The sequence below is a fragment of the Diadema setosum genome, chromosome 20 (assembly GCF_964275005.1).
Source record: "Diadema setosum chromosome 20, eeDiaSeto1, whole genome shotgun sequence".
Lineage (NCBI taxonomy): Eukaryota > Metazoa > Echinodermata > Echinoidea > Diadematoida > Diadematidae > Diadema > Diadema setosum.
In genome coordinates, this window is record NC_092704.1 from 21,679,528 (window position 1) to 21,702,879 (window position 23,352).

Below are 23,352 nucleotides of genomic sequence, written 5' to 3' on the forward strand. Positions count from 1 at the left end.
TACTAGAAAACTTTGAGATCCTCTTTTTGTATCCTTGTTTCAGGTATTTCAATATGCCCTTGGATAAAATGATAGAAATAATCAGATGTAAATATCAAGGCTATGAATCATATGTTAAAAGTTTTCCATGGACCTTGAAATCAACAGGTCTAATCAGATTAGTTTAATATCTTGCACTTAAATCTAATGCTGTACTATCTGGAAAACTCAAATGGTTGAGCGAATTACATAAAGGCTAGTCTCCATTCAAGAGCCTTAGGAGCAAGAGTTTATAAAAGTTTATAAAATGGGATCAATATCATAGCAATATTTAACATCCTGACCATAAACTCTTGGCCAGAATACCTCTTAAACAACTATGCAGGGTGGAATAACTAGACCAGCTTGCATCTCAGACTGCACACATGTGCAAAACACAAACCATTTCAGCAAATCACAATGTTTATTCGTGATTTGCTTCGAGGGAAGGCTTAAAAACCAGGTTGAAATAAATAACATGTCAAGATGTTGAAAGCTGGTAGAGAAGCGCCCTCTATAGCTCTCCTCGTGACAGATACCCAAGTGCCACGACGGAGAACTTGACACATACAAAGCAGAATCCATTTCAGCACAAAGAACAGACTTCTATGCGTAGTGTGAAGAGTTGGGGAAATTTTGGCCTGGTCCTCCGGTGTCTGCGTTGTACTATCTATTGGAATAGCCGAGTCTTGAAGATCCCTGGTCATGACCTGAATAGACACAGAAAATATATAATACAGTGCACCTCAAAACAAACAAAAAGTCGCCAGACATGAATTTTTAGTTAAGACCATATTCTGAAAGAGCAGACTTTAAGCTTTAAAATGATGTATAACTCAAATCAAATAGACTCTCCTAACCTATCTAAATATTGGAAAGAAGGCACAAACTCAGGAAAAGCGTGAACTGATAAAAGAGGCTCTGAAGTACAGTGTCTATTCAAGCGCTTAATCTTTACCAAACCGTGCTGGCTGTGCGATGAATGGGACAAAAAACAGGAAGTAAACCACCAGAGTAACAACAATGAAGGGATTATCAGATTAAGCTGAAATTAAGCATGCCTCATTAACACATTCTGTCCATAATTAATACCAACTTTCAAAGCAGTAGCACTATCCTTTCAAAAGTTATTAGAGTTGAAAGTGAAGAGTGTGGACAAGGTTTTTCAGAAATGAAAAAGGGATTCTAAAGACACACCTAATCACACTATTCTTGCAAAAATGTTCGAGATAAACTGCTAAAAAAACACACTTTCCTGCCCGTTTTATGATACAAAATTTTAGCATAATGTAAAAGAAGACCCGCTCTTTCAGAAAATATGAAAAAGTCAAGTTCGGCTAGGTTGACCCATTTCACTTATTTTCAGTCCTCACGCAAAATCAGTGTGTGCGACTTTATGTTCGTTTTGAGGTGCACGGTCACATATAAACCATGTATATACAGTGTATGCATACACATACCTGTAGCATATACCATGCATTCATTGGAATAATTCTGATGCTGAAGTATCCCTTAAAGGCATAATTTACCAATTGCACATGGAACAAAAATCCAGCTTTAGTGCTTCAAAATAGTTCTGTAATGTGAGTTACTGTTAGGGACAGAAACAACCCATTTAAAAATGCTAATCAGTATAATCAATGTTAAGTATTGTTAAATATACAAAATGTGCACAGTTATAATAAAATTCTTTCTAGAATAAACCATCTACAGTTATGGTTTATTGAGAAAAATAGTGATATCTTAGGCTTTATTGCAAGATTTTTATACGGTAGGATATTTTGTGATACAAGTAACCTTCACATACATGCATTAAATTTGATAACTCGAGCATTTTTTAAATCACTGCTCCCAGTGTTATTATAGGGTATGTAGAATGATAAGTGAAATGAGCTGCTTTGATTTACTCTGAACATTTTCGGGTACAAAATACATAACAATCTCCTCTCTTTCACTGCAGTAGCCCTAACCTGCATAATATTGTAGAGACATAAAACAGAATATAACTCTTTTTGACATGAACTGTCAACTCATAAACCACACATACAATACTCTACATATCTATTTTCTTTCACTTTATATAATCTGTACCACTTCATCTGCATATCCATTTACCTATCTATATTCCTATCTATCTATCTAGCTATGAATAATCATCCATTTAGTGTACCTACAGTACCTACTCATCTCCCTACACTGTTTCTATCTTTCTATCTGGCTAACCATCTATCTAACCATGCATCTACAATGTAAATACCTGTATTCTTTCCCTCAACATCACTTTACAGAGAAGTTTCTGCTCTACCACCCATTGCCCCACGCCATCCTTAAAGGACAAGTTAACTTTAATGTACATGTGGATTGAGTGAATGCAGCAATATTATCAGAACACGTGAGTGAGAGTTTGAGGAAAATCGGGCAATCCATTCAAAAGTTATGAATTTTGAAGTTTCTGCTCAGTCACTGCTGGATGAGAAGACTACAACAGCCTGTGATGTCACATGCATACAACGATATAAAGAAAATATGAAGAAAATTCAACTTGCATAATAAAAGAACGCTTGACTTGCCTCTTTCAGAAGGCAGGGGGAATAATATTACCCTTAACATCTGTCAGTGACAAGTCAAGGAAATGTGCACTTTTTTCAAAAGTTATATTTTGTGAAATTCTACGCATGTGACATCATACAATGTCTCGTAGTCTTCTAATCCAGCAGTGACTGCACAGATACTTTAAAAATTCATAACTACTGGACGGATTGTCCGATTTTCCGAAAATTTTCACTGATGTGTTCTACTAATATTGCTGCATTCACTCAATCCACATGCAGTTCATGGAGGTGGAGTTGTCCTTGAACGAGCCTAGGTTTGCTGCTAAATCACACCCACTTTTTCTTTTTCCCCTCTACCTTCATAATTATGACTATCACAAAAGCCACACCTATTCATCTCTCTACATACTAGTATCCAGCTAGTATTTATTTATCTCTGTCCCTAAAGTCTATCTGTCTCCACATATATCTCTCCTCAAACCCATCTACCTTTCCATCAATAAATCTCTCTCTCTCTCTCTCCTTATATCTACCTATCTCTCAATCTCTATCTGTATCTCCACCTACTGTAAAAGTGGAAATGTTCGCAGTGTGAAATTGTCAGGCATTTTGCCCGACTAAAAACCAGTACCAAAATTTTAAAAACACAAATATTTTTGCACGTCACGTTTCACAAATGAATGTCTTGATTCTGCAGAATTTCAAATATGCGAAAGTCATCTTACACTGTCAAGCGTAAAAAATTACCCAAGCGAAAATATCCACTTTTACAGTATCTCTCCTTACCTATTTATCTCTCTCTCTACCCTATCATCTCTCTCTCTCTCTCTCTCTCTCTCTCATCTTTACCTAGGGTTGCTTTCCGTCCAGCCATCGCTCCTAATCTCTCCTGGAGCGATTCTATCTTCCTGATGTAGTACGACCCGTCCGATTCGTTGAGAGCCGCATCCACGGATGCGCTGGCGCCCAGTCTGTCTCCGTAAACGTCTCGTCGTGCGCTGCCTGACATGGCATCTGGGAAGGGTGAGGCACCGTGTCTGAAGGGGAGGTGGGATGAAGAAAAACATAAAAGTTGAGCAGCAATATATTCTCCATGAACAATTTCACAAGCCTCTGTTTCTTCACTGGTACAACTTGAAAGTGTGTTTAATACGCATGTATTATAAAACTTTATTATAATGAGTTCCGCTACTATAAGTATAACAAGGCAATTTTGCAGGTCTCATTACTTTCATATTCTTTTGTCTTCATGTTGATGATGACAACGATGAATAGCATTCATAGTAGCACCATTATCCCTGATATAACAGGATACTTCATATAATGAGGAAATTTTAGTATTCCCAAGCAGTTCGTTATATCAAAGTCCCATGTAGAAATATATTTTTGACTGACTGAAATGTGTCTAGCTGACCACTAAACAGTGAAATTTGCTTAGCAAGTGACATTTTGACAGTTTACATAACTAAAATTCTACACATGCACTCATGACAAACTCTCTATGCAATATATTTGTTTGTCTAAGTTGGTCTCTATAAATGCCTACAGCTTGTACTTACAATAACATATAATTCCATCACAAAATAAAACAAAACAAACCAAAAGCTAATTATATCATCCCATATTCAGACATGTTCTAGAACAGAATGTTTTCTCAAAGCATGACTACGTTGGTGTCTCAGAATAATTTGGCACACAGGAAATTTCCACCATGGCACATAAAGAGTAAAAGAAAAGCGGGATATACAGTGTACACTGTACAATAGAAGGTTGGCTATTTACCTGTGTGATACTGGAGACCTGCCAGTTCCACGGCTACCAGCTGCACTGCCAGTGACCATGCCGTTCATCATCCCATACGCCAGCCGGTCTCTCACTGGCGGGGAATCCCCCGCCCTGGGCGTGGCACGTAGAGGGGAGGTGTAGCGATGGGGGAGGGCTGTGGGGGAGGGCCTCCCCGCTGATCCCGGTGATGCCCCTGCAGAATACGTGGTTGGGGATGGATTCGGCGACAGGCTGGGGTTCGGGTGGGGCTGCGAGTGGCCTTGGGAGGATCCAGCGCTACCAATGATTTCCCTCGATCCAGCCTTGGTCGCTCTTCTCCACTTCTTCACAAGAAACTTTAATCTACAATGACAAGGAAAACACACAGTAGTAGCAATATCTGCAGACCCCTTCTCTTACACAATCACGTAATATTTAACCATCACTCAAAACCCACCTGCCCTTTTTATATCAGCTTTGTTGTGATATCGTAAAGATATAACCATACTTATGGATTTTGAAAGAGATGAAAAACAACTCTTAATCTCTCCTTTTCGCAGTCTCTCTCTCTCTAAGATATCTATGTACCTATGCTACAATGTATCAATTTCTGTCTATGTTTCTATATGTGTTGTCCATAACTTTCCATATCTTTATTTCATATGTCCTTTTATATAAATCATGCAATTCTTCTAACTTATTGGTTTGTGTCAGCATCTATGCAAACACCTTTTCAAGCACTTTAGAAACTTATCATTATTGCAAAATTATCATCGTCATCATCATCATCATCATCAATTCATCTGTCTATGCCATCCTATCCTCACCTTGATATCGCCACGACAACCCTGGCAGCACTCCTGAATCTGGTGAAGGCCTTGTTGTGGCGGGACGGGTGGTCCCTAAGGTCCTCTGGGGAGGGGTAGGCACCCATCTTGGCGATGAGGGACAGGGTGGCCTGCTCACAGTCCTGGAAGCCACCAAGGAGGAGCAGCAGGTACTTCTTCTGGTAGACCAGCGCCTTGCGGAAGCTCTCGGCCCTCAGGTACTTGCCGTAGAGCCGTTGAATCTAAGAAGATAGCACAAATAATCCAAGCACTTGAAGAGAGTGTTTGTGCATAAGGATGCATCAAAAACAATCATTCAGATTTGGCTCCCGTTTCTGAAATTGTGTTTGGTCAAACATGATCAGGAGGTACTTCAGAAATGATGATTTTCTCAATTCTGGATGCAAGTGTGCTGTCCAACAGTTTGACCTCTTCATGCATACAAATAAGTGTCCTCTTGCATGTTGGCATATCAAGCACTGATAACTGAAAAAGCTGGGTTTTTTTTTACAAGAGTTTTATTTTCACGAATTTTGCGAATCACTGCTAGGCTGCGAATCACTGCTAGGCCGCGAATTTAACAACACACACAAAAATATTGCAAAGGTACAGGCATTAAGTGCACTCATCATAGCCTCTGTGCCAAATCGCGAAAACGACATCTCCCGAAAATGTCTGTGACCTCCTCATTTGTGAAAACTTCTGTATGCAAACTAACAGCATTTGTACAGTAATTCATCAACTGGCCACAGAGCTTGTGACACAGCTGTGGTATAGAAGAACTGCCTGCAGTTGGCAGTTGCCGACGAGACTTGCTTCACAGGCTAGACACTCTGTGAAGCTCAACATGTTTACAAACAGCTTCAGAAACGTGATTACAAACAAGTACTGTAAGCAATGCTGCACACCGACACTGGTCCAACACTCCAGACCAGTTAAAATCTTTGTTGGACCAGTAACTTTTTTCAGGAATGGACCACTAAAAAATGGAAAAATTGGGTACCCAATGGTCCGACAGACAGGTTGGACCAGTAGAAAATAATGGGTAAGTGTGCAGCCCTGCTGTGTGTCTGAAATCTCTTCAAAATTCAAAATCAACACCACTGACCTTCTGCTGCTGCTGCTGCTCTATCGTCTCGCCGTTGACCGTGGTCTCCCTGCGGACAGCGCCCCGCTCCAGGTCCAGCTTGAGCTGGGCGATCTGACGCTCCGCCTCCAGCAGGGAGTTCTGGGTGGCCAGCCGCTCCTGGGCCCAGGCGGCCCTCTCCCGGCCCAGGGCAGCCTCGGTGTCCTGGTCACCTGGGATGGTCCGTGGTGACTGGGGATGGATGGAGGGATGGATGAATGGGTGGCGGGAGAAAAGACATAGGTAGATGAGAATTATATAAAATACACCGGAAATTCAGCTTTCCACTTTTCAAACCAAAATTTACCTTCTTCCATCAAATTCAAAAAAGATTCAACTTTTCTTCGATTTCAGGAAATATTTGCATCTTTTCTTCTCCCAAAAAAGCAACCCGATTTTCAACTTTCAGTGTTATAACTTTTGATTAAAAATAAATCACTGAAAGAAATAAACAAACTAGATGCTCACAAAATTTGAGTGAAACCAGACATGCTGGTGAAGGTGATACAGCTACAGCTACTTTTCTGATTCTTCAAGGTGATCCTGCAGGATCCCAGTTTGTCTTGGTTGCTTGCTCAGAAATCTTTCACTGGAGTCAAATTTTGTAGACTGTCTTTTTTTCTTTTTTTTTTAAGTCTCCAAGTACACTTGTAAATCTCATACATCAATATTTGCACATTAACACTCACTGAAAAGTCATTGGGTAAACAATGTATCAAGGGTTATTTCAACGAAACCTAACGGCACTATATGTACATTTTGCAAGTTTTGTGGTTCTGCGGAAGCAACCAACCTGATGTCGTTGAACTTCCCGCTGCCTGTATTGCCAGATTTCTTCCTCCAGCCTGGACAGCGCCCCCCTGAGCTCTGACTTCTCCGAGCTCAGCTGCGATACGTACAGGCTCATCTCAGCGTTCTGCTGCAGGAGCTTCTCGTTGATGCGAGATGCTGTCAGTGTGACCAGCGGTGGTTGTGACTGAATGGAATCGATGAAAAAATAGGATGATGAATTCAGGCCATTGCATTCTAAAGCTCACAAAACTTGATACTTGTAGTTAGTTCATAACATAAATCATTTCCTATGCAGAAAACTCGAGAAATTTCATGAAATGTATGACAACCAATTCTCCCCCTTTCTGCCAACAACTGAATCACCAGCATGTTAAGAAATGACGGGTTTATTTCCCAAAGAAATGCACACAGTCTAAAAAATACTTTTGCAATTGTTTTTAACAACTTCAAATAGATGGACGGGTGCAGAAACCTCTAGACTGAAAACCCTGCCGTTCAGAGCTCACATTCATTGAGCACCATCGGTATTCTGTCTCGAGCACCATCTCTGTGGCCTTCACTTGAGACAGAACACTGTAAAAACTGAATCCCTGTCAATGAACAGTGGCTGACTTGAAATGCTTCCCACTTCATTAGAATGCTTATGCAAAATCAGATCCATATGTAAAAAAAGAAAAAAATACACAAATAACTGCAACAACTGATAAATGGATGATATGAGAAGTCCTACATACATGCAGTTTTTTAAACAAGTTTACAATTGTACATAGCAAATGTTTACCTCTGACAAGAGAGTTAATGCAGCATGAATTTGTTTCAATTCTGTAATCAACTCTGTAAGACCGCCCTCGGCTGATCGCAGGTCTTGTACCGTGGTCAGCGGAATGCTGTCCACTCCAACTGTGGCCCTGGAAATGAGGATGAATACGCAAGACTATACGATGAAAACATGCTCATTCCATAATTTGCCAGGCATTCCCACTGGGTAATGCCTGGGAAAGAGGTGATATCCTGTAACATGATTAGAAGTACATCTTATGGGAAGACAAATTAAAATCAAGTCCTTTTCACCAACACTGGTTATCATTCTGAAAACATACTGGTGAAAAATTTATCTCACAAAAAATATAATTTTTCAAGAATGTTCCTTTCAAGAAGGGAAAGACAAGAAATACATGGAAAACTTGTCCTGCGAATACATCATCTTTAAAATTTGAAGGTTAAGTAATTTTTAACCAATGAATCAGAGAGTCAGACGTAAACTTTTTGAATCTAACAGAAGACCACAAAATATCCAAACCCACCTCTCAACCCTGGCCAGTTCCTCCTGCTGTTTGACCGCCATGAGCTGTAGTCTTTGTCTCACAGACTCCAGTTGGCCCTTGTAAAGGTCCAGACTCGCCCGCTCCGAGTTCGTTGGGGTGCCCTCTCTTCTCCTGTACGATCCCTTCGATTCACTGCTCGATTCCTGCACACAAAGGATTCAAAAGAGATTTCAATATGATTTACCATGTTATAAAGGAACTTCAACAGAACACATTGACAGAAAAATCATTCCTGTACTATTTGCTCCGTGGACAGTGTCTCTAACACTTCACAATAAATGATTTCAATCTTTTCTTCTTCTTTTTTTTTTGGTCACTAAAAATTGACATCAGGCCACCAGATTTCCAATAAGCTTTTCTTTTGGTGGCCCGAATAAAAAAAATCAAAATGAAATTTTACACTTCCTGTAATTTCGGGCAACTACGTTCATTTTTCAGGCCACCATAAATTCAAATTCAGAGAGTTTACATGTAGTTGTCCAAACAGGCCATCAGAGAAAAAAATTTGTTCCAGATCCTGTTTATATACATATACAAGATATGTGATATACATGTTGGCCCCCCCTTATGATCTCAGCCGCGATTCGCGCGTTCATTACAAAAATTGGCACACACGTCACTCATGACGCAATCTGTAGGGCTGTCTTGTTAAATTTCAATAAATCGCTTTATTTCATTTTATATGAATTAATTATGTTAATTTATGCATAAAATTAGAATTTGGCTGGAAATCATTAAATAAAGCCCCCAAACTTCAAAATTATTTGCTTGAGGACTCTTTGGTGATATCTGATTTAATTTAGGTTAAAAAAAAAATAGGTATCAATTTTAATTTCTTATGTATTTTATTGTTTTTATAATTTCTTATGTATTTCTTTATTTTTTACTTTTTGTTTTTTATTGTTTTTTCATTGGGAGTCATTGGCAACACTATTTCAATCATAAGAAACATAAAATTAATTGTTTTTAATCACTAAAAGTAAAAATATTGATACAATTACGAATTTCTGATAGAAACCTGATTTGCATTGGTTTTGTACACAAAATCACGTTTTTGAGCAATTTTCAGTCTGACATGCACTTACATAATGTTGCATAACTTCGAAACCGCGTACCCGGACGTCGCAAATTTGGTCTTAAAAGTTGCGCAAGGCTTCACGGTAAATTGTCATGAATCGCCATGTGGATGCGTTCTCGCGTTGCGGAGATGTCGCGCGAAGTGTCGAGGGGGGGCATTATGGACCCCCCCAGGTAAGTTAGGGTTAATGCAAATTATCATTACTTTTAATATCACCAGCACTGCAGCCAAAGACAATGACTGAATTTACAAGAGAGAGTAAGAAAAAAGATGTGAGAGAGAGAGCTAAACACTCTGCACTCACCACCTCCACTGATCTGTGAATGTGAGTTTCGGTCGTCGTCTGTTGAGAATCCTTCAGTCTGGCGTTTTCTCTCCTCAGCTGCTTGACCGTCCGCTGACTCTCGGTCAGCTCGTCCTCCAGGGCGTCCATCTTCTGTCTGTCCAGCTGGCGTTCCAGCGTGCGGTCTCGCTGATGGGACGCGAGAGAGCAAAGGCGCATTACTCTTTGAATGTGCATGACATTTCACAATGCAGGTTACACTACGTAATAATGCTACTTTCATGGACAGAAGCACAGAAGGACTTCTCCAATAACTAGGCTATTTGTCACATCTCTGCAAAAAATTTGTGCTGTCACTAACGATGGTAAATTTTACACTGCAACTGACTGACAAATTGCCCTACATCGACGTAAATATGTTTACGTCGATGTAGGACAATTTGTCAATCAGTTGCAATGAAAACATCTCGACGGAAGAATTTCATGAATTTGAAAAATTTTACACTTTACACCTTTTAAATGGCCATGGTAAGAAGTATCAAAAAACAACAAGTGTCTTATCTCTATCTAAATAACTTTAATGTTAGTTACCATTTAAATGGAAGGAGAGAGCACATGCCTTTAAACCATGAAGTCTTTGTTGAGTGAGGAATTGTATTTCCGTCTTGATGGCACCTCTGTGCTGTGATCAATAATCTCCCTTGTACGATAAAAAGCTGTACCATCAACAAAAAAGGCAACTTCTTTCTTGCTGCATAATATGCATGACCAAAATGAACTTGATGGCCATGGGGAATAGAGATGGATTGGATAGTAGCTTGGATTAAACTGAAATGGAATGGACGGGATTGAAAATGAATCGGATTGGATTGTGGGATTGGCTTGGGTTAGATTGGATTGGACTAGAATGGACTGGAATGGATTGGAATCGATTAGGAATCGGAATGGACTGGATTGGATTGGATTGGATTGGATTGGATTGGATTGGATTGGACTGGGCATTGGAATGGAGGGCATTGGAATGGAATGAATTGGATTTGGCTTGGACTGGTCTGGGATTGAATGGTATTGAATTAATTGAACATAATTGAATTGGATAGGATAGGACAGGATAATGTATTAGCCTGGATTAGAACCACATGCCTCGTACTTGGATTTGGATTTGGAGAGATCGGATTGGAATGGATTGGATAGAATAGGATATTGTAGGATAGGATATTGTGGGATAGGATATTGGATTAGACTAGATTTGACTGGATTAGACTGGATTAGACCCACAAGCCTCATACCTGTCTCTGCTTCTCATTCTCCTTCTCCTTCTGCCACTCCTTGGCCCGCTGCCTCTCCGCCTCTTTCTCTGTCTCCCTGCGAGCCTCCTCGTCCAGCTCTCGCTCCTTCTGGCTGGTCAGGGATGCCCGGAGCTGATCGCACTCGGCCTGGGCCTTGGACGCTGCCTCCTGTTCCGCGGCCAGCTTGTTGCTGAGATCTCTGCACTGGGACTGTGCAGACAAAAATAATGAAACTGAAATGATACATGTATGTGTCTCCTTCCTAAACTTCCTCTTTTAACCCTAAAAAGACTGGGGGGGGGGGCCTAAAAGGCCCCCCCTCGACATTTCGCGCGATTACTCTGCAACACGCAATGCTCTCGCCGCGATGCTCTATGACTTTTTTCTTTCGAGTTTCCTGCACATTTTGACACCAAATTTGTGACGCCCGGGGGTACGGTTCTGAAGTTACATAATTTTTTGTACATGCATGTAAGGCCGAAAATGGCTCAAAAATGTGATTTTGTGTACAAAGTCAATGCAAATTGAGTTTTTTCACATGGTTCATATAAATATGCTTATTTTTAATCTCAATGGCTAAAATCAATTTGTTTTAGGAGTATTATGCTCAAAAAAGTGTCTGCCACAAATTTTGTTAAAAAAACAACAAAAACAAAAGGTCGAAAAAACAAAGAAATACATAAGAAATTCATAAAACAATAAAATAAATAAGAAATTGATTTTGATACCGAATTTTTTTTCGAGTACATTTGTTAAGAATGCCACAAAGAATAATAAGACCAAAAACGAGCACTTTTGGAGCTTTACTGATTTAGATTAAAGAGTCTGATTTCTCGCATAAATTAGCATAATTAATCAAAATAAAATAAAAGAAGACTATTTTGTAAAATTCAAATATACAATCTTGTAGACTACATCGCACACTACCATTGTGCAAATTTCCGCGGCGATCGCGCGATCCACGGCCGAGATCTTTAGGGGGGGCCCTTTATAAAGGCCCCCTCCCCCCAGTCTTTCGAGCTACCAAAATAGCCCAGTCTTTTTAGGGTTAATAGTGATATTTATATTATGATAAAAACAATTATGATGGGGATGATGACAACAGTAATCATAATAATAATTGTCATCATTTAATCACAATACTTACGAAATTGTCATAATATATCAATGCCTGCTGGCAAAATACCTCTCATCAACTGACTTCACCCAATAAAGTCAACAATCACATCCCTCATCTACATGCATCTCCAACTAAACTCACATTGAGGTTCTCCACACTCTCCTTCAGCTTTCTCGTCACAGCCTTCTCCCGCTCCACGGCACCTGAACCCTGCGACCTCTCGGAGTGAAGCGCCCCCTCCAGGCGACCCCGCTGACCCTCCAGCTCCTGGATGGCCGCGTGGAGGTCTACGGCCTTCCGCCGCTCTGCGTCCAGCAGGCTCTGGAGGTCGGCGACGGCCGACTTGTCCCGCAGGGAGTCCTCGGCAAAGGTGCGGCGCTCTTGCTCCAAGTTCTCATGGAGCTGGGCGTTCAACGTTTGCTCGCGCTGGGGGGGGGGGAGGATCAAGAAAATCAGAAATTACATGTACATGTACAACTTCTCAATCTCTGGATCTACACCTACAGTGTACACTGTGTTTTTTTCATCCATTACGACAACTTTATGACAATCAAACGTCATCTATGACAGGATATAATACTCTCTATATCACACTACAATATACAAAGTACACCCCGCATGTAAAAAGATCTATGCTAGTAAAAGGACAATGAAAGAGATAATTTCTGACTGATAACACGTTCTCTACCTCTCTTTCAAAAAGTTAATGTTTCTGTTTGAATGAAGTCGATGTTGACTGCATATTATCACTGACAATACCCTGCCCCCTCAAAAATGAAAAAAGCACAAAGAAAGGCAAACGAAGACTACACATGTTTTCCCCAAAGTAATGGTATATTTCAGTTCTTTACACCATCCAGAATAAAACACTACCATTTTACAAGATTGGGAGATAAGCATGCCTGTGAATGGAGTTCATTTCCAAACTCTTACTTCACAAAATCTCTTTCAAACTTTACATCACCAAATGAATATGTTAAGGGGGAACGTCAGAAGAAATTTTACTGCGCGAATCTGTAGGCAAAATTTAGCAATAGTACCTGTAGTGCTGTGTGCATCTCCTGACATCGCGTCTTCTCAACGTCCAACGCCCTCTTGAGTTCGACCGTCCTCATCTTCTCCGAGCTGGAGGTGTTGGCGCTCTGCATCCGCTCCGCCTCCAGCTCACGTCCGAGATTCTCCGCCCTCTGTTTGGCGCCCTCTAGCGACCTGCCGATCTCCGCCGACTTCTGCCTCTCGGCCTCCAGCTCTCTCCTCAGCTCCTGGCAATCGGGAACAAAGTAAAAATTCTTGCATACCAGAGTGTTTTATCTTGCAATGCTTGTTATAGAACAGATTGAGGAAATTCTGCAGTTCGACTGGTCAAGGGCTGTGTATCAATATCAAATGACTGTTGCATTACGGCAAGCCAAAAGGAACTGCATCCAGTAAATTTGCCAAGGGCCAGTACTTACCAGAAAGACGATTAAAACAATCGACGATTAAAACAATCGACGATTAAAACAATCTAGCAAAAATTTGTCCACTGTTCTGTAAACCAGATGATGTACAGTTGAACCTCTCGTATCCGGACAAGTCGGGACCGGGGCTCATCCGGATAAGGGATTTGGCCGGATATGGGAGACTCAATGCTTTATACATGTACATACCGTATAATAGAGCTCTATGGTACATACACATATACAACATGTACTGATGTAGCCCATTGTAGTACCACATGTAGTAATGTGTATACTGCGACCTTTTCATTGTTACACTCAGTAACAGACCCCAAAATAGAGGTTCGTGTTTGCAAGCGGAAATCATTTTCTTTTATAAATTCTAGGGATGATTTACCTAAATAATTATTAAGAAATGTATCAAGTATATGTAATTCATGTGTGTTTCCTCCCGTAATTATTAAAAAAAGATAAAAAAATCACGGCGAGGTTGCGTCCGGATAATAGAGAGAACCGGATAAAGGGAGGCCGGATAATAGAGGTTCAACTGTATGTCTTTTTTTGTGGGTCAGTAGGAAGAGTGTGCATGTGGCAACTATGGAATCTAGTATTCTAAACCACTAGGTTGCACCTTGTTGGTTAAACAATTCCACACATTGAAAACAATTCTTACTGACACACTCAGACCTGTGCATCACTTGCATACTGCAATCCCACTTATTTGGTTTAATGTTTTAAACACCTTGAAAGTTTACATCATCTAGTGCATGCATTCTTCTAGCCTTTGGGAAAGTCGCAACGGGAGACACCAAAATGGCAAATACACCAGTCTTTTGAAAATGGCAGACTAATTTGATTTTGTTTCATGACCAAAGTGCCGCTACGTGCAGAGTTAAACTCTGGCCTCACCGATGTTGCAAATTCTTCTTAAAGGTTATGAAATGGGCCATCCAGTTCCTATAAGCAAGGGTTAACGTCAACGCCCAAAGACCAGCAGAGTGGTATAAATCCACAACTCTTGTCATACCCCCCACTGTACCTTGGCAAGTTTCTGATCCCGGTCCCGGCCCTGCGAGGACCGCTCTGCCTCCAGGGCCAGCGCCTCGTGGAGCTTGGCCACGTTGCGCTTCTCGGACTCAAGCGATTCCGTGAGGGAGGAGGAGCGCACCTTCTCAGCCTCCAGGGCGGCTCTGTGGAGTCAACAAAATGAGGAGATTAAGTTTCACATCTGAACACATCTTTATGAGTGATCATGGGTCCTGATCAAGGAAGTGGGTAACGGGGAGATTGGACAGTATGACAGCAAACACAGTATTAACTTTCAAATCCAAACACATCCAAGAATGATCCTCGTACATGAGAAGAGGAGGGTAGGAGTTTGGGGGCAGTACGGCAGTAGACATTGAATCTTAACTTATCCTAAGTGAGTGAGATGTCTGGATATCTAAAGTGTGAAGGGGTCATTTCTGCAGGTGGCATCAAGTTAAACAAAAGATATAAACATTCTATCAAATCAAATACATCCAGGTGGGACCTTGGAGGGGGGATCTTGGAACATTGGAAGTGGAGAGGGGCACAACTTGGAGTACCATACAATATATGTACACTGTCATAGTGATAAACTTTACTACTAAACACAACCATAGGCAAGATCTTACAAAAACAAAATTTAGAGAGAGGGGTTATGGGGCAGGTACTACAGTGTAGCTCTCTTTCGATTCTAAGCATTCGTAATCTCCACAGAATTTCTAGAGTATCCTTACATCAGGGCAAGGATCCATCACCTTTCAGATCAGTTATAAAATAATGAATCTGAAATATTCTCTGAAATGATGATCATTTCCCTATGTGCTCAGTATGTCTTACAGGTTTGAATATTTCTACAGAACTGATGTTACAGCAATAACATGAAGCTTTTACTGTCACATCAACTCGACAAATCATCGCATTACGAGATGATCTTGTCTAATTCTGTATAAGCCCTTGCTTAGAGCTCCTACCCTAAGAATGCATACAAGATGATGTCATGTACTGTTGTTGTTTTTTTCCATTTCTCATGTTGGTCTTGTTCAGAAAGGCTTACATCCTTACAAAAGGTTTCCAATAAAAAAACAACCATCATTCTTTAATATACCAACATCCCACATATACAATAAAGTACACTTGTATGTACATGTACTCTGCTTATGTTTATGGCAATATGGATAATGCTTCTGTCGTCTCCAGCTCTGCATAAAAGTTATTATCATGTAGGCCTTCTATCCCCAAGCGAGTATAATTATCAGCAAGAATGGTCACAAGCAAGAAAGTTCACTGCTTTTGGATTCATATGTATCTCTCCTTTTTGAATGTTTCTCTCTCTCTCCATCCCCACTGGGTATGATGATGATGGATGGGACGGTGGATTTATCTGTAATTTCCAAAAGTGCTGAATCTTGGGAGTATCCCTACGGGGAAAACTACACTTACATTAGATATTATATTGCAGTTGCATTATTGCAGCACTACACTAGGGTATTGAGGTGCTTTGTAAACAGATGTATCAAAGTGATGTGTACAATTGTGAGATGGATCCCTGTGTATAAGAATGCTGGAATAAATAGAAAAATTGGATGGTGAGAGCATTTTTGCACCTACACGTTGTATTTTAGAATAAGCACTGACTGTAAAACCCGATATTTTCGCAAATTGGAGCCGGTGTTCTCTTTTTTTTTTTTGTTAGAGTTGCCTCTAACATTCAATGCATATAGTGCAGACAAGAACTTTCGCGTGCATTTTAATTTTGCAAATCTTGGCTCTCGCGAAATTCGTGAGATTAAAATGCATGCAAACATTCCTCATTTTACAGTATGCTAATAAATACAACTCAGAAAAGAGTTGCATCGCAAAATAATGCAGCTTCTTCGTGTTATGCAGAGTTATGTTCAGTGCAGTTTCTAATGTACTGTTTCAAGTTCAACCTTTTTTTTTTTTTTTTCAATCATTCAATTCATGAGCAAATAAAAGTGTTGGCATGGTTATAAGAATTTGACAAACTGAAATATTTGATGAAAATATAAGTACCTGCCTTATCTTTCATTGCATGGAGTATACCAAGGCATTGATTAGTGCGATCAAACAATGAAAAAGAAGAATTTGTTAGTAACTGAGTACAAAAGAAAATCTGTTCCACCTCAAGAAATCATGACTTCAATGAAAAACTACTCAACTTCAACAAATCAAAAACTTTCAAAGACTACTACAAAATAGTCAGACACACTAAAGCATTGAAGTTCTACAACTTTAGAGTTACAAAATCACTACATATTTGCAGAAATACTATTTTCACCAAATAATACTACTTTCACCAACTCAAACATCTTAACAGAAATTGAGATTTTTTCAAATCACAATAACATAAATAAACCACACCATGAACTCATCTCAGTCATTCTGTGGAAATGCTACATAATCAATTTCATTTCACAAGTCTCAATACGAGACTAGGCATTATAATTGTGTATGAGAACGTGTCTGCCCCCCCAAGGAAAAACGCAGTATCTACATCCAGCTCCATTTCTCAACAACCGAGATATTCACCATTTTATGTTTTTGCTAAAGCCCCTGGAAAATATACTCTTTTGAAAAATTCCTTCATTGTGGAATTTTAGTCTATCTAGCTACCAATTTTCCTGGAAAATATCATTTTGTGTTTTTGTTTTGTTTTTAAGTTATTAATGAATATGTAGATACTTTGGGGAAACCCCATGCATCTGACTGATTTCCCCAAGGAAAAACGCAGTATCTACAATGGAACGAATTTCCCCAAGGAAAAACGCAGTATCTACAGCGGAATGACTAGGATTAATCTTCTGCCATAATTATGTATGCATGTATACATTATTGTACAAGTATTCATGATGCACCATCCTCAACCTCTGGCCTTGGGGGATGCATCTTCCATCCCCCATTTATGCCCTGATTACAGAGGAGGCTTCATAACAATAGCATTAACAAATAACAGATCGTTCTTGGAACGTTTTGCTTACATTCCCAGACCGATCTTGCTGTAAAGGTCACGCGTTTATAAATATGAAGCTTGCCAGGGCTGTAATGTGATATGGCCTAGCCGCTAACTAGCATCTAGAATACTAGATCTAGATCTGTACCGTCTAGGCTAGAGTCTGTCTAGACCAAAATAAATCTAAATCGGATGTCTGGACCTAGATCGATGTAGACTAGGTCTAGTTTTTATATTGTTTATTCTAGGCTGGCTACGTAGCAGGCTACACGAGTCTACAGCCTCAGGCTATGCACGATACTCACAGAAAAAAAAAATAGCCTAACGTTAGAACTGCAGAAGGTTTAGTCTATTAAAGCCCTTAGATTACCGGTCTACGCCCCTACCTATTTTTCACATAGGCCTAGCCTAATCTATTTTCAACTAGATCGCTGTCTATGTAATTTTAAGACAGTATGGTATGGAGTAGGCCTAGATAATTGAACATTGACACTTCACTAGCGGTGTTAGACTGTAATAGGAATAGGATTCTGAGTGGTTAAGTTTTAGTCTTAGACTTCTTTCTTAGTTTTATAAACAGACCTGCCCTAGAGTAGGCCTATTTTAGTCCTACACTACATCTTTCTTTAGACTTTCGGAATACCGACCCTGAAAGTTCTGATTAACGTTAAGTCTAACGTTAGAAAAGAGACGCAAGACTCAAACGTTACTGTCTAGACAAGTCTTAGACTTGGACTTAGATCTAAATATAGGGTCTAAACATGTTAGTATATTAAACGCGACGTTTATCCGATACAACACAAATAGATCTAGGCACCTAGGTCTATTGCCTTTCGACGAAACTTTCTGATTTGGAGCCTGAGGAATTTTGACAAGGGTCTAGGCCTATCAAAGTTACTTCACAACAAGTTAATATTGAAATAGTACGAAAGATGTTCATCATCGAGGTAGAATATGAAAAAAAAGCTGATCGTTAAGCGAGGTAAACATGCATTTGTGATTAGAACTCTACCTCGCTTCGTGTGACAAACATGCATTTGTGTTTACCTCGCTTCGTGTGACAAACGATCAGCTTTATTCTTTCAATATTGAAATAGTTTTTAATTACTTACTCATTATCTGCAGATAAATTTTTCTTGAGGGCTAGGCTCACGAGTAATTTTCCCCGCGACAACGTTTTGTTTTAATCCAAGACAAGTACCGGTACACACTCACACTGTAAATGCTGACTAGCCGGCCGGGCCCTGTGCTGACTGCATGCTCAGTGCAGCTATGCAAGCTGTCAGTGTTGTGCTGTATTGTTTAATGTGCATTCGGTTAGTCTTAATCACACACCGTGTTTTATATTAGGATCACGATCTCATCAAAATATTTACTAATCAGTATTGTTTCGGTTAGATATTTTGAACATTATGTCTTATTATTGAGCAAGTATATCTAAAGAAAGTAATTTACGTTCAAATTACAGAACAACCGGCAAAGTATTCACATATATAAATAACAGTGTCTGGTAATTAAGACTAGCTTTGTAGATACTGCGTTTTTCCTTGGGGAAATATTCATCATGTAGATACTGCGTTTTTCCTTGGGGAAAGTGCAAGTTAAGTGTAGATACTGCGTTTGGCAGTTACGGAAAAGTAGCTTTCCAAACATTTTTTCAAAAATCTAAATATGTCATATGAAGAAGGATTGCCCACTGACTATATTTATGCAAAAAAGTGAAAATCGCCAAAAATGTTAGATACTGCGTTTTTCCTTGGGGGGGCAGGTGTGAGAACCTGACCAAGCACAAATCTTCAATTCATTTGCAGCCATGTTCTAGGAAGGAGCAAAGGTGCCTTTTTCCTGCTATTTTACATTACTGAGGTACAAATTATTCATTTACTTTGTCAGTGACAGCCTGACATTAACATCAACATTACTTTTGACAATGAAAATACGATCAAACATCATTCATGGATAAGAAATTAAAATATTTTCTAAGAAATGAAACTACAATAAGAAACATACACAACAGCATGCACATAACATGACTCAATGCAAACATCATCACTTGTGAATATCATTACCAACAGAAAACAGTTGACCGAAATCCTCACAGGCACTGGCCCTACCAAAATCAACAAGAGTATCACTGAGACATGCAGAACCAACTGTGGTAGCACCAAAATATTTGAGGGCATCGGTAGACATGAATGTAAGTGGTCAGACGTGCAAACAAAAAAAAAACAAAAAAAATGCTTTTGTGTTTCCCCCAAGAAAAAGAGGTAATTCTTCAAAGCAGATGAAAAAGAAAGGATCATGAAAGAAAAAAAAAATATAGAGAGATTTGCATGGATCTGGCTTCCACATCAGTAAAGATGTAGATTGTAGAGACTGACTGTAAAAAGACAACACTTTGAATAATCGGTTCGCTTCGAATTATTGCACACATACAATTTGATATATTTCATGGGAGTACTTCTCTTATGACTGGACAAATAAACACAAAGCAATTATTCCTTTGAATAAGTATTTCATTTCCTGAAAGTTTTGTCTCAACAAAATGTGATTTGTCAGATAGAATACTTTCATTTGGCATAGGACATGTTAGCCCTCCCCCCCCCCCTCCAAAAAAATAAATAATAACACCCCGCTTAGTGATATTCTTTAGCTATAAATATTGTGTATCACAGTGTAGAGTGGATATGTATGGGTGGAAACAAGAGAAAACAAACTGAAATTGAAAAAAATATTTTTGCTTAACATTCATTTTACATGTGTGAGTGCATGTGTGACAGTGCATGTTTCAGTTTTTCTGAGAATGAAAGATACTTGCTACTCATGTATTCAACCCATGTGTTCAAGAATAACAGCTCTCATCTTCTCTCAAATTATTCAAGCCTTGAATGGGGTGAGCAGCCATAACATTACCTGGCAGGATGTTGGCATGATCAAATCAAGATTTTTTTTTTTTCTCTCTCTCTCTCTGTACACTTAAGTTTTGAAGGCTGCATTTCTCTGTGTTGATTCACTTTGTTCAACCATAATGTCAATTTTTGTGATATACATGTAAGAGTTACATAAAAGCTTATCAGCTAGCCTTACAACAACTTAAAACCAAAATTTACGTTTCAAATCATGAGATTATAGGCCTCACTGAAATTCCACAAGTAAAGTACAATGAATCTGAAATAAAACAAAAAAATCTATAAACATTAAAGCATTGGTCAGGAGTATTTTTCTTGGTGAGTGTTAAATCTTTTTTATTTGATTCTTGCTATATTTGGGAGGGGGGTGGATTAGTTTGAACCAATAAGTAATTCCATGCTGATTGATATACATGCATAACAACGGAGGCAAAGTGCACATTAGTATTTTGTATGGTACATAAGTGTGAAGCCCTTGCACTAAAGCATTTTTCTCTTTCTATTGTGTTAAGTGTTATCATGGCTTTGGGGATTATATATAAGAATACATTCATGATTAGTGGGAGTTAAGGTTAGAAGGGAGAGGATAATATATAGCTGCTATAAGGGGTGGGCGCTGGTGGTTGCTATGGTAATCAGGCACTGTACATATCATTAGAGGTTGCCCTGGTAACTTACAAGGCACTCTCCGCCACGCTCCTGCGTTATCAAAACAAGAAGCCAAGGGTTGGCGACGAAAACGACGGAAGGAGGATAGATAGACAGAAGAAGATCGGTTAATGTCAAGTAATTTTCACAGATGCCTCAAACACAAAGACAGATAGAGCTAAGATGCAGTTCTGTGCTTTACATTGTATATGTGAAACATATTGCAGAGAATGCTGTCACAGAGACTCACAAACACAAGAGATAGTGGCTACGGAGAAATACGATATTTTGTTATTCATATTGACATCTCACGATAGGTTAGAAAATGTTGACATGAATGTACATTTTCCTTGTGCATAACATGTTCTTATTTGATCAATCTTGTTTAATTCACTATTTTGCTTCCGATGAAAAATATGGAAAGCGTAAGCTTTACCAAAAAAAAAAAAGCAACAACAACAATGTGCTGTACAGATACTGACATTCACCTGTCAAATTTGCAGCTCACAATGGAACAAAGATTAGAACATTAGCATATTTTGTTGCCAAAAGGAAATTTTCAAGTCTTCATTCATTCCTACAATCAAAACTCTGCTACCCATATTATACGTGTATAACTGACACCTGAAAAAGAGGACGTAGACAGAAAGAGAGACAACAACAACAAAATGAAGTCACTCTGCACTGACAAAACAGATTGTACAGCACACACACAGGTTGATATGCAAAATTTTGCTGAAAGAAAGTTTCGCAACGAGGGCGTGGCATATCGATTCGATTACATACTGAGTAGCTGGGTATTGACAGGACAATAGGGGGTGCGGAATATGTCAGTCAATCAATCATTGGCTTTATATATCGACAGATTAGGCGTGAGAGTGGAGTGAAGAAGCACACAATTTTTAGGGGGGAATTGATGATGGCATCACATTCATAAATTAATATAAAATGAATGGGAAAATTTATAAGTGCTCACAAACAATTATTAATAAAGTGGTTTGCCACACACACTGCTCTGATACTGATAGTGCCCTTGTTTGATTTTTTTTTGTTTGTTATTGAGTCGAATTTCATTTTGAAGCTCACAAAGACATAATGAATACACAATGTTGTGTTAATCAGTAAGATATTCAGGATGAAAGGAAGAGCTGATGTCACCAAAGGGGTCACAGTATGTGATGGTCAGTATATTTCGACCATATCCCTGGAAATAAAAGAGTTGTGTTCAGAGACAAGTCACTCAATTCTGGGGCCCTGTTTCACAGAGCGCTTCACAACAATTGCTGCATAAAAAAAAAGTGCAGCAGCCATAGTATCAAACGGTCAACATCTTAGCCAGCTGCAAGCATCTTCCGTGGTTACTGTAGTCCCTGCAACCCTTTAAAGTTGTAATAATTGCATGCAACACAGCAACACTGAAGATGCTTACAGCTGATTAGCTGTTTCAAGACCATTGTGATCATATCAGTAATTACAGTAACTTGATATGACTGTAAGGCTCTAAACTGGGTCCCTGGTTCTGGAGTTGAAATGAAGGCAGATGAATTTTAATACTCACGCCACATCGACGACTCTGCGCTCGAAGTCGTCCCGCTGCACGTGGACCCTGTCCAGCAGTGCCTGGAGGTCGGCGATCTCGTCGCGGAGGTCGGAGACCAGCTTCTTCTCGTTGGCGAGTGCGGCGCCGAGCTGGGACAGCTTCTGCCGCTCCACGGTCAGGGAGGTTCGAAGGTCGTCGGCCAGGATACGCTCCTGTCGGAACTTGTGCTCCATTGTTTCGACTGGAAACAAGTCAAGAGGGGGGTCAAAGTTCACAAAAATATAAAAAGTAGCATATCAATTCCATTACTTGTGCCCACATCCACTGATTACTACTGCTTACAGATAATATCAAACAAAAGTGCTTATTAATTAGTTATAAAGACTCTTCCTTTGTCTAGTCTATAGGCATGTATGCATAAATCAGCATAACATACATTTGTACACGTACAATGTATGTGTCGACACATTCGCACCGTGTAACAAAGTAAATATGTATATCAGTAATGACATATTAGGCACTATGCTATCTGTAAAGGCATAGGAGTTGAAAATGTAAAAAATCAGTTGAAAATGTAAAAAATCTGTTGAATATGGAATCATCATCATCACAAGTAAGAAAACTGAACATCCTCACAGGGTA

General features: G+C 39.5%; 1 protein-coding gene across 1 annotated transcript in view; it reads right to left on the reverse strand.

Annotated features, from left to right (window-relative positions):
• Window positions 1–283: 283 nt before the first annotated feature.
• LOC140243502 (uncharacterized) overlaps window positions 284–23,352 on the reverse strand; it is a 154,484-nt gene continuing 131,415 nt past the window's right edge. Inside the window, exons 38-52 of the mRNA XM_072323172.1 lie at window positions 22,729–22,951; window positions 21,201–21,221; window positions 14,653–14,803; window positions 13,215–13,436; window positions 12,316–12,600; window positions 11,055–11,264; window positions 9,787–9,954; window positions 8,384–8,547; window positions 7,861–7,987; window positions 7,081–7,263; window positions 6,270–6,479; window positions 5,162–5,403; window positions 4,353–4,697; window positions 3,420–3,607; window positions 284–728 (exon numbers count right to left, since the gene is read on the reverse strand). Of these exons, the coding sequence (XP_072179273.1) occupies window positions 685–728; window positions 3,420–3,607; window positions 4,353–4,697; window positions 5,162–5,403; window positions 6,270–6,479; window positions 7,081–7,263; window positions 7,861–7,987; window positions 8,384–8,547; window positions 9,787–9,954; window positions 11,055–11,264; window positions 12,316–12,600; window positions 13,215–13,436; window positions 14,653–14,803; window positions 21,201–21,221; window positions 22,729–22,951 (2,783 nt within the window). The 3' untranslated portion in view covers window positions 284–684. The remainder of the gene's footprint in view (window positions 729–3,419; window positions 3,608–4,352; window positions 4,698–5,161; window positions 5,404–6,269; window positions 6,480–7,080; window positions 7,264–7,860; window positions 7,988–8,383; window positions 8,548–9,786; window positions 9,955–11,054; window positions 11,265–12,315; window positions 12,601–13,214; window positions 13,437–14,652; window positions 14,804–21,200; window positions 21,222–22,728; window positions 22,952–23,352) is intronic.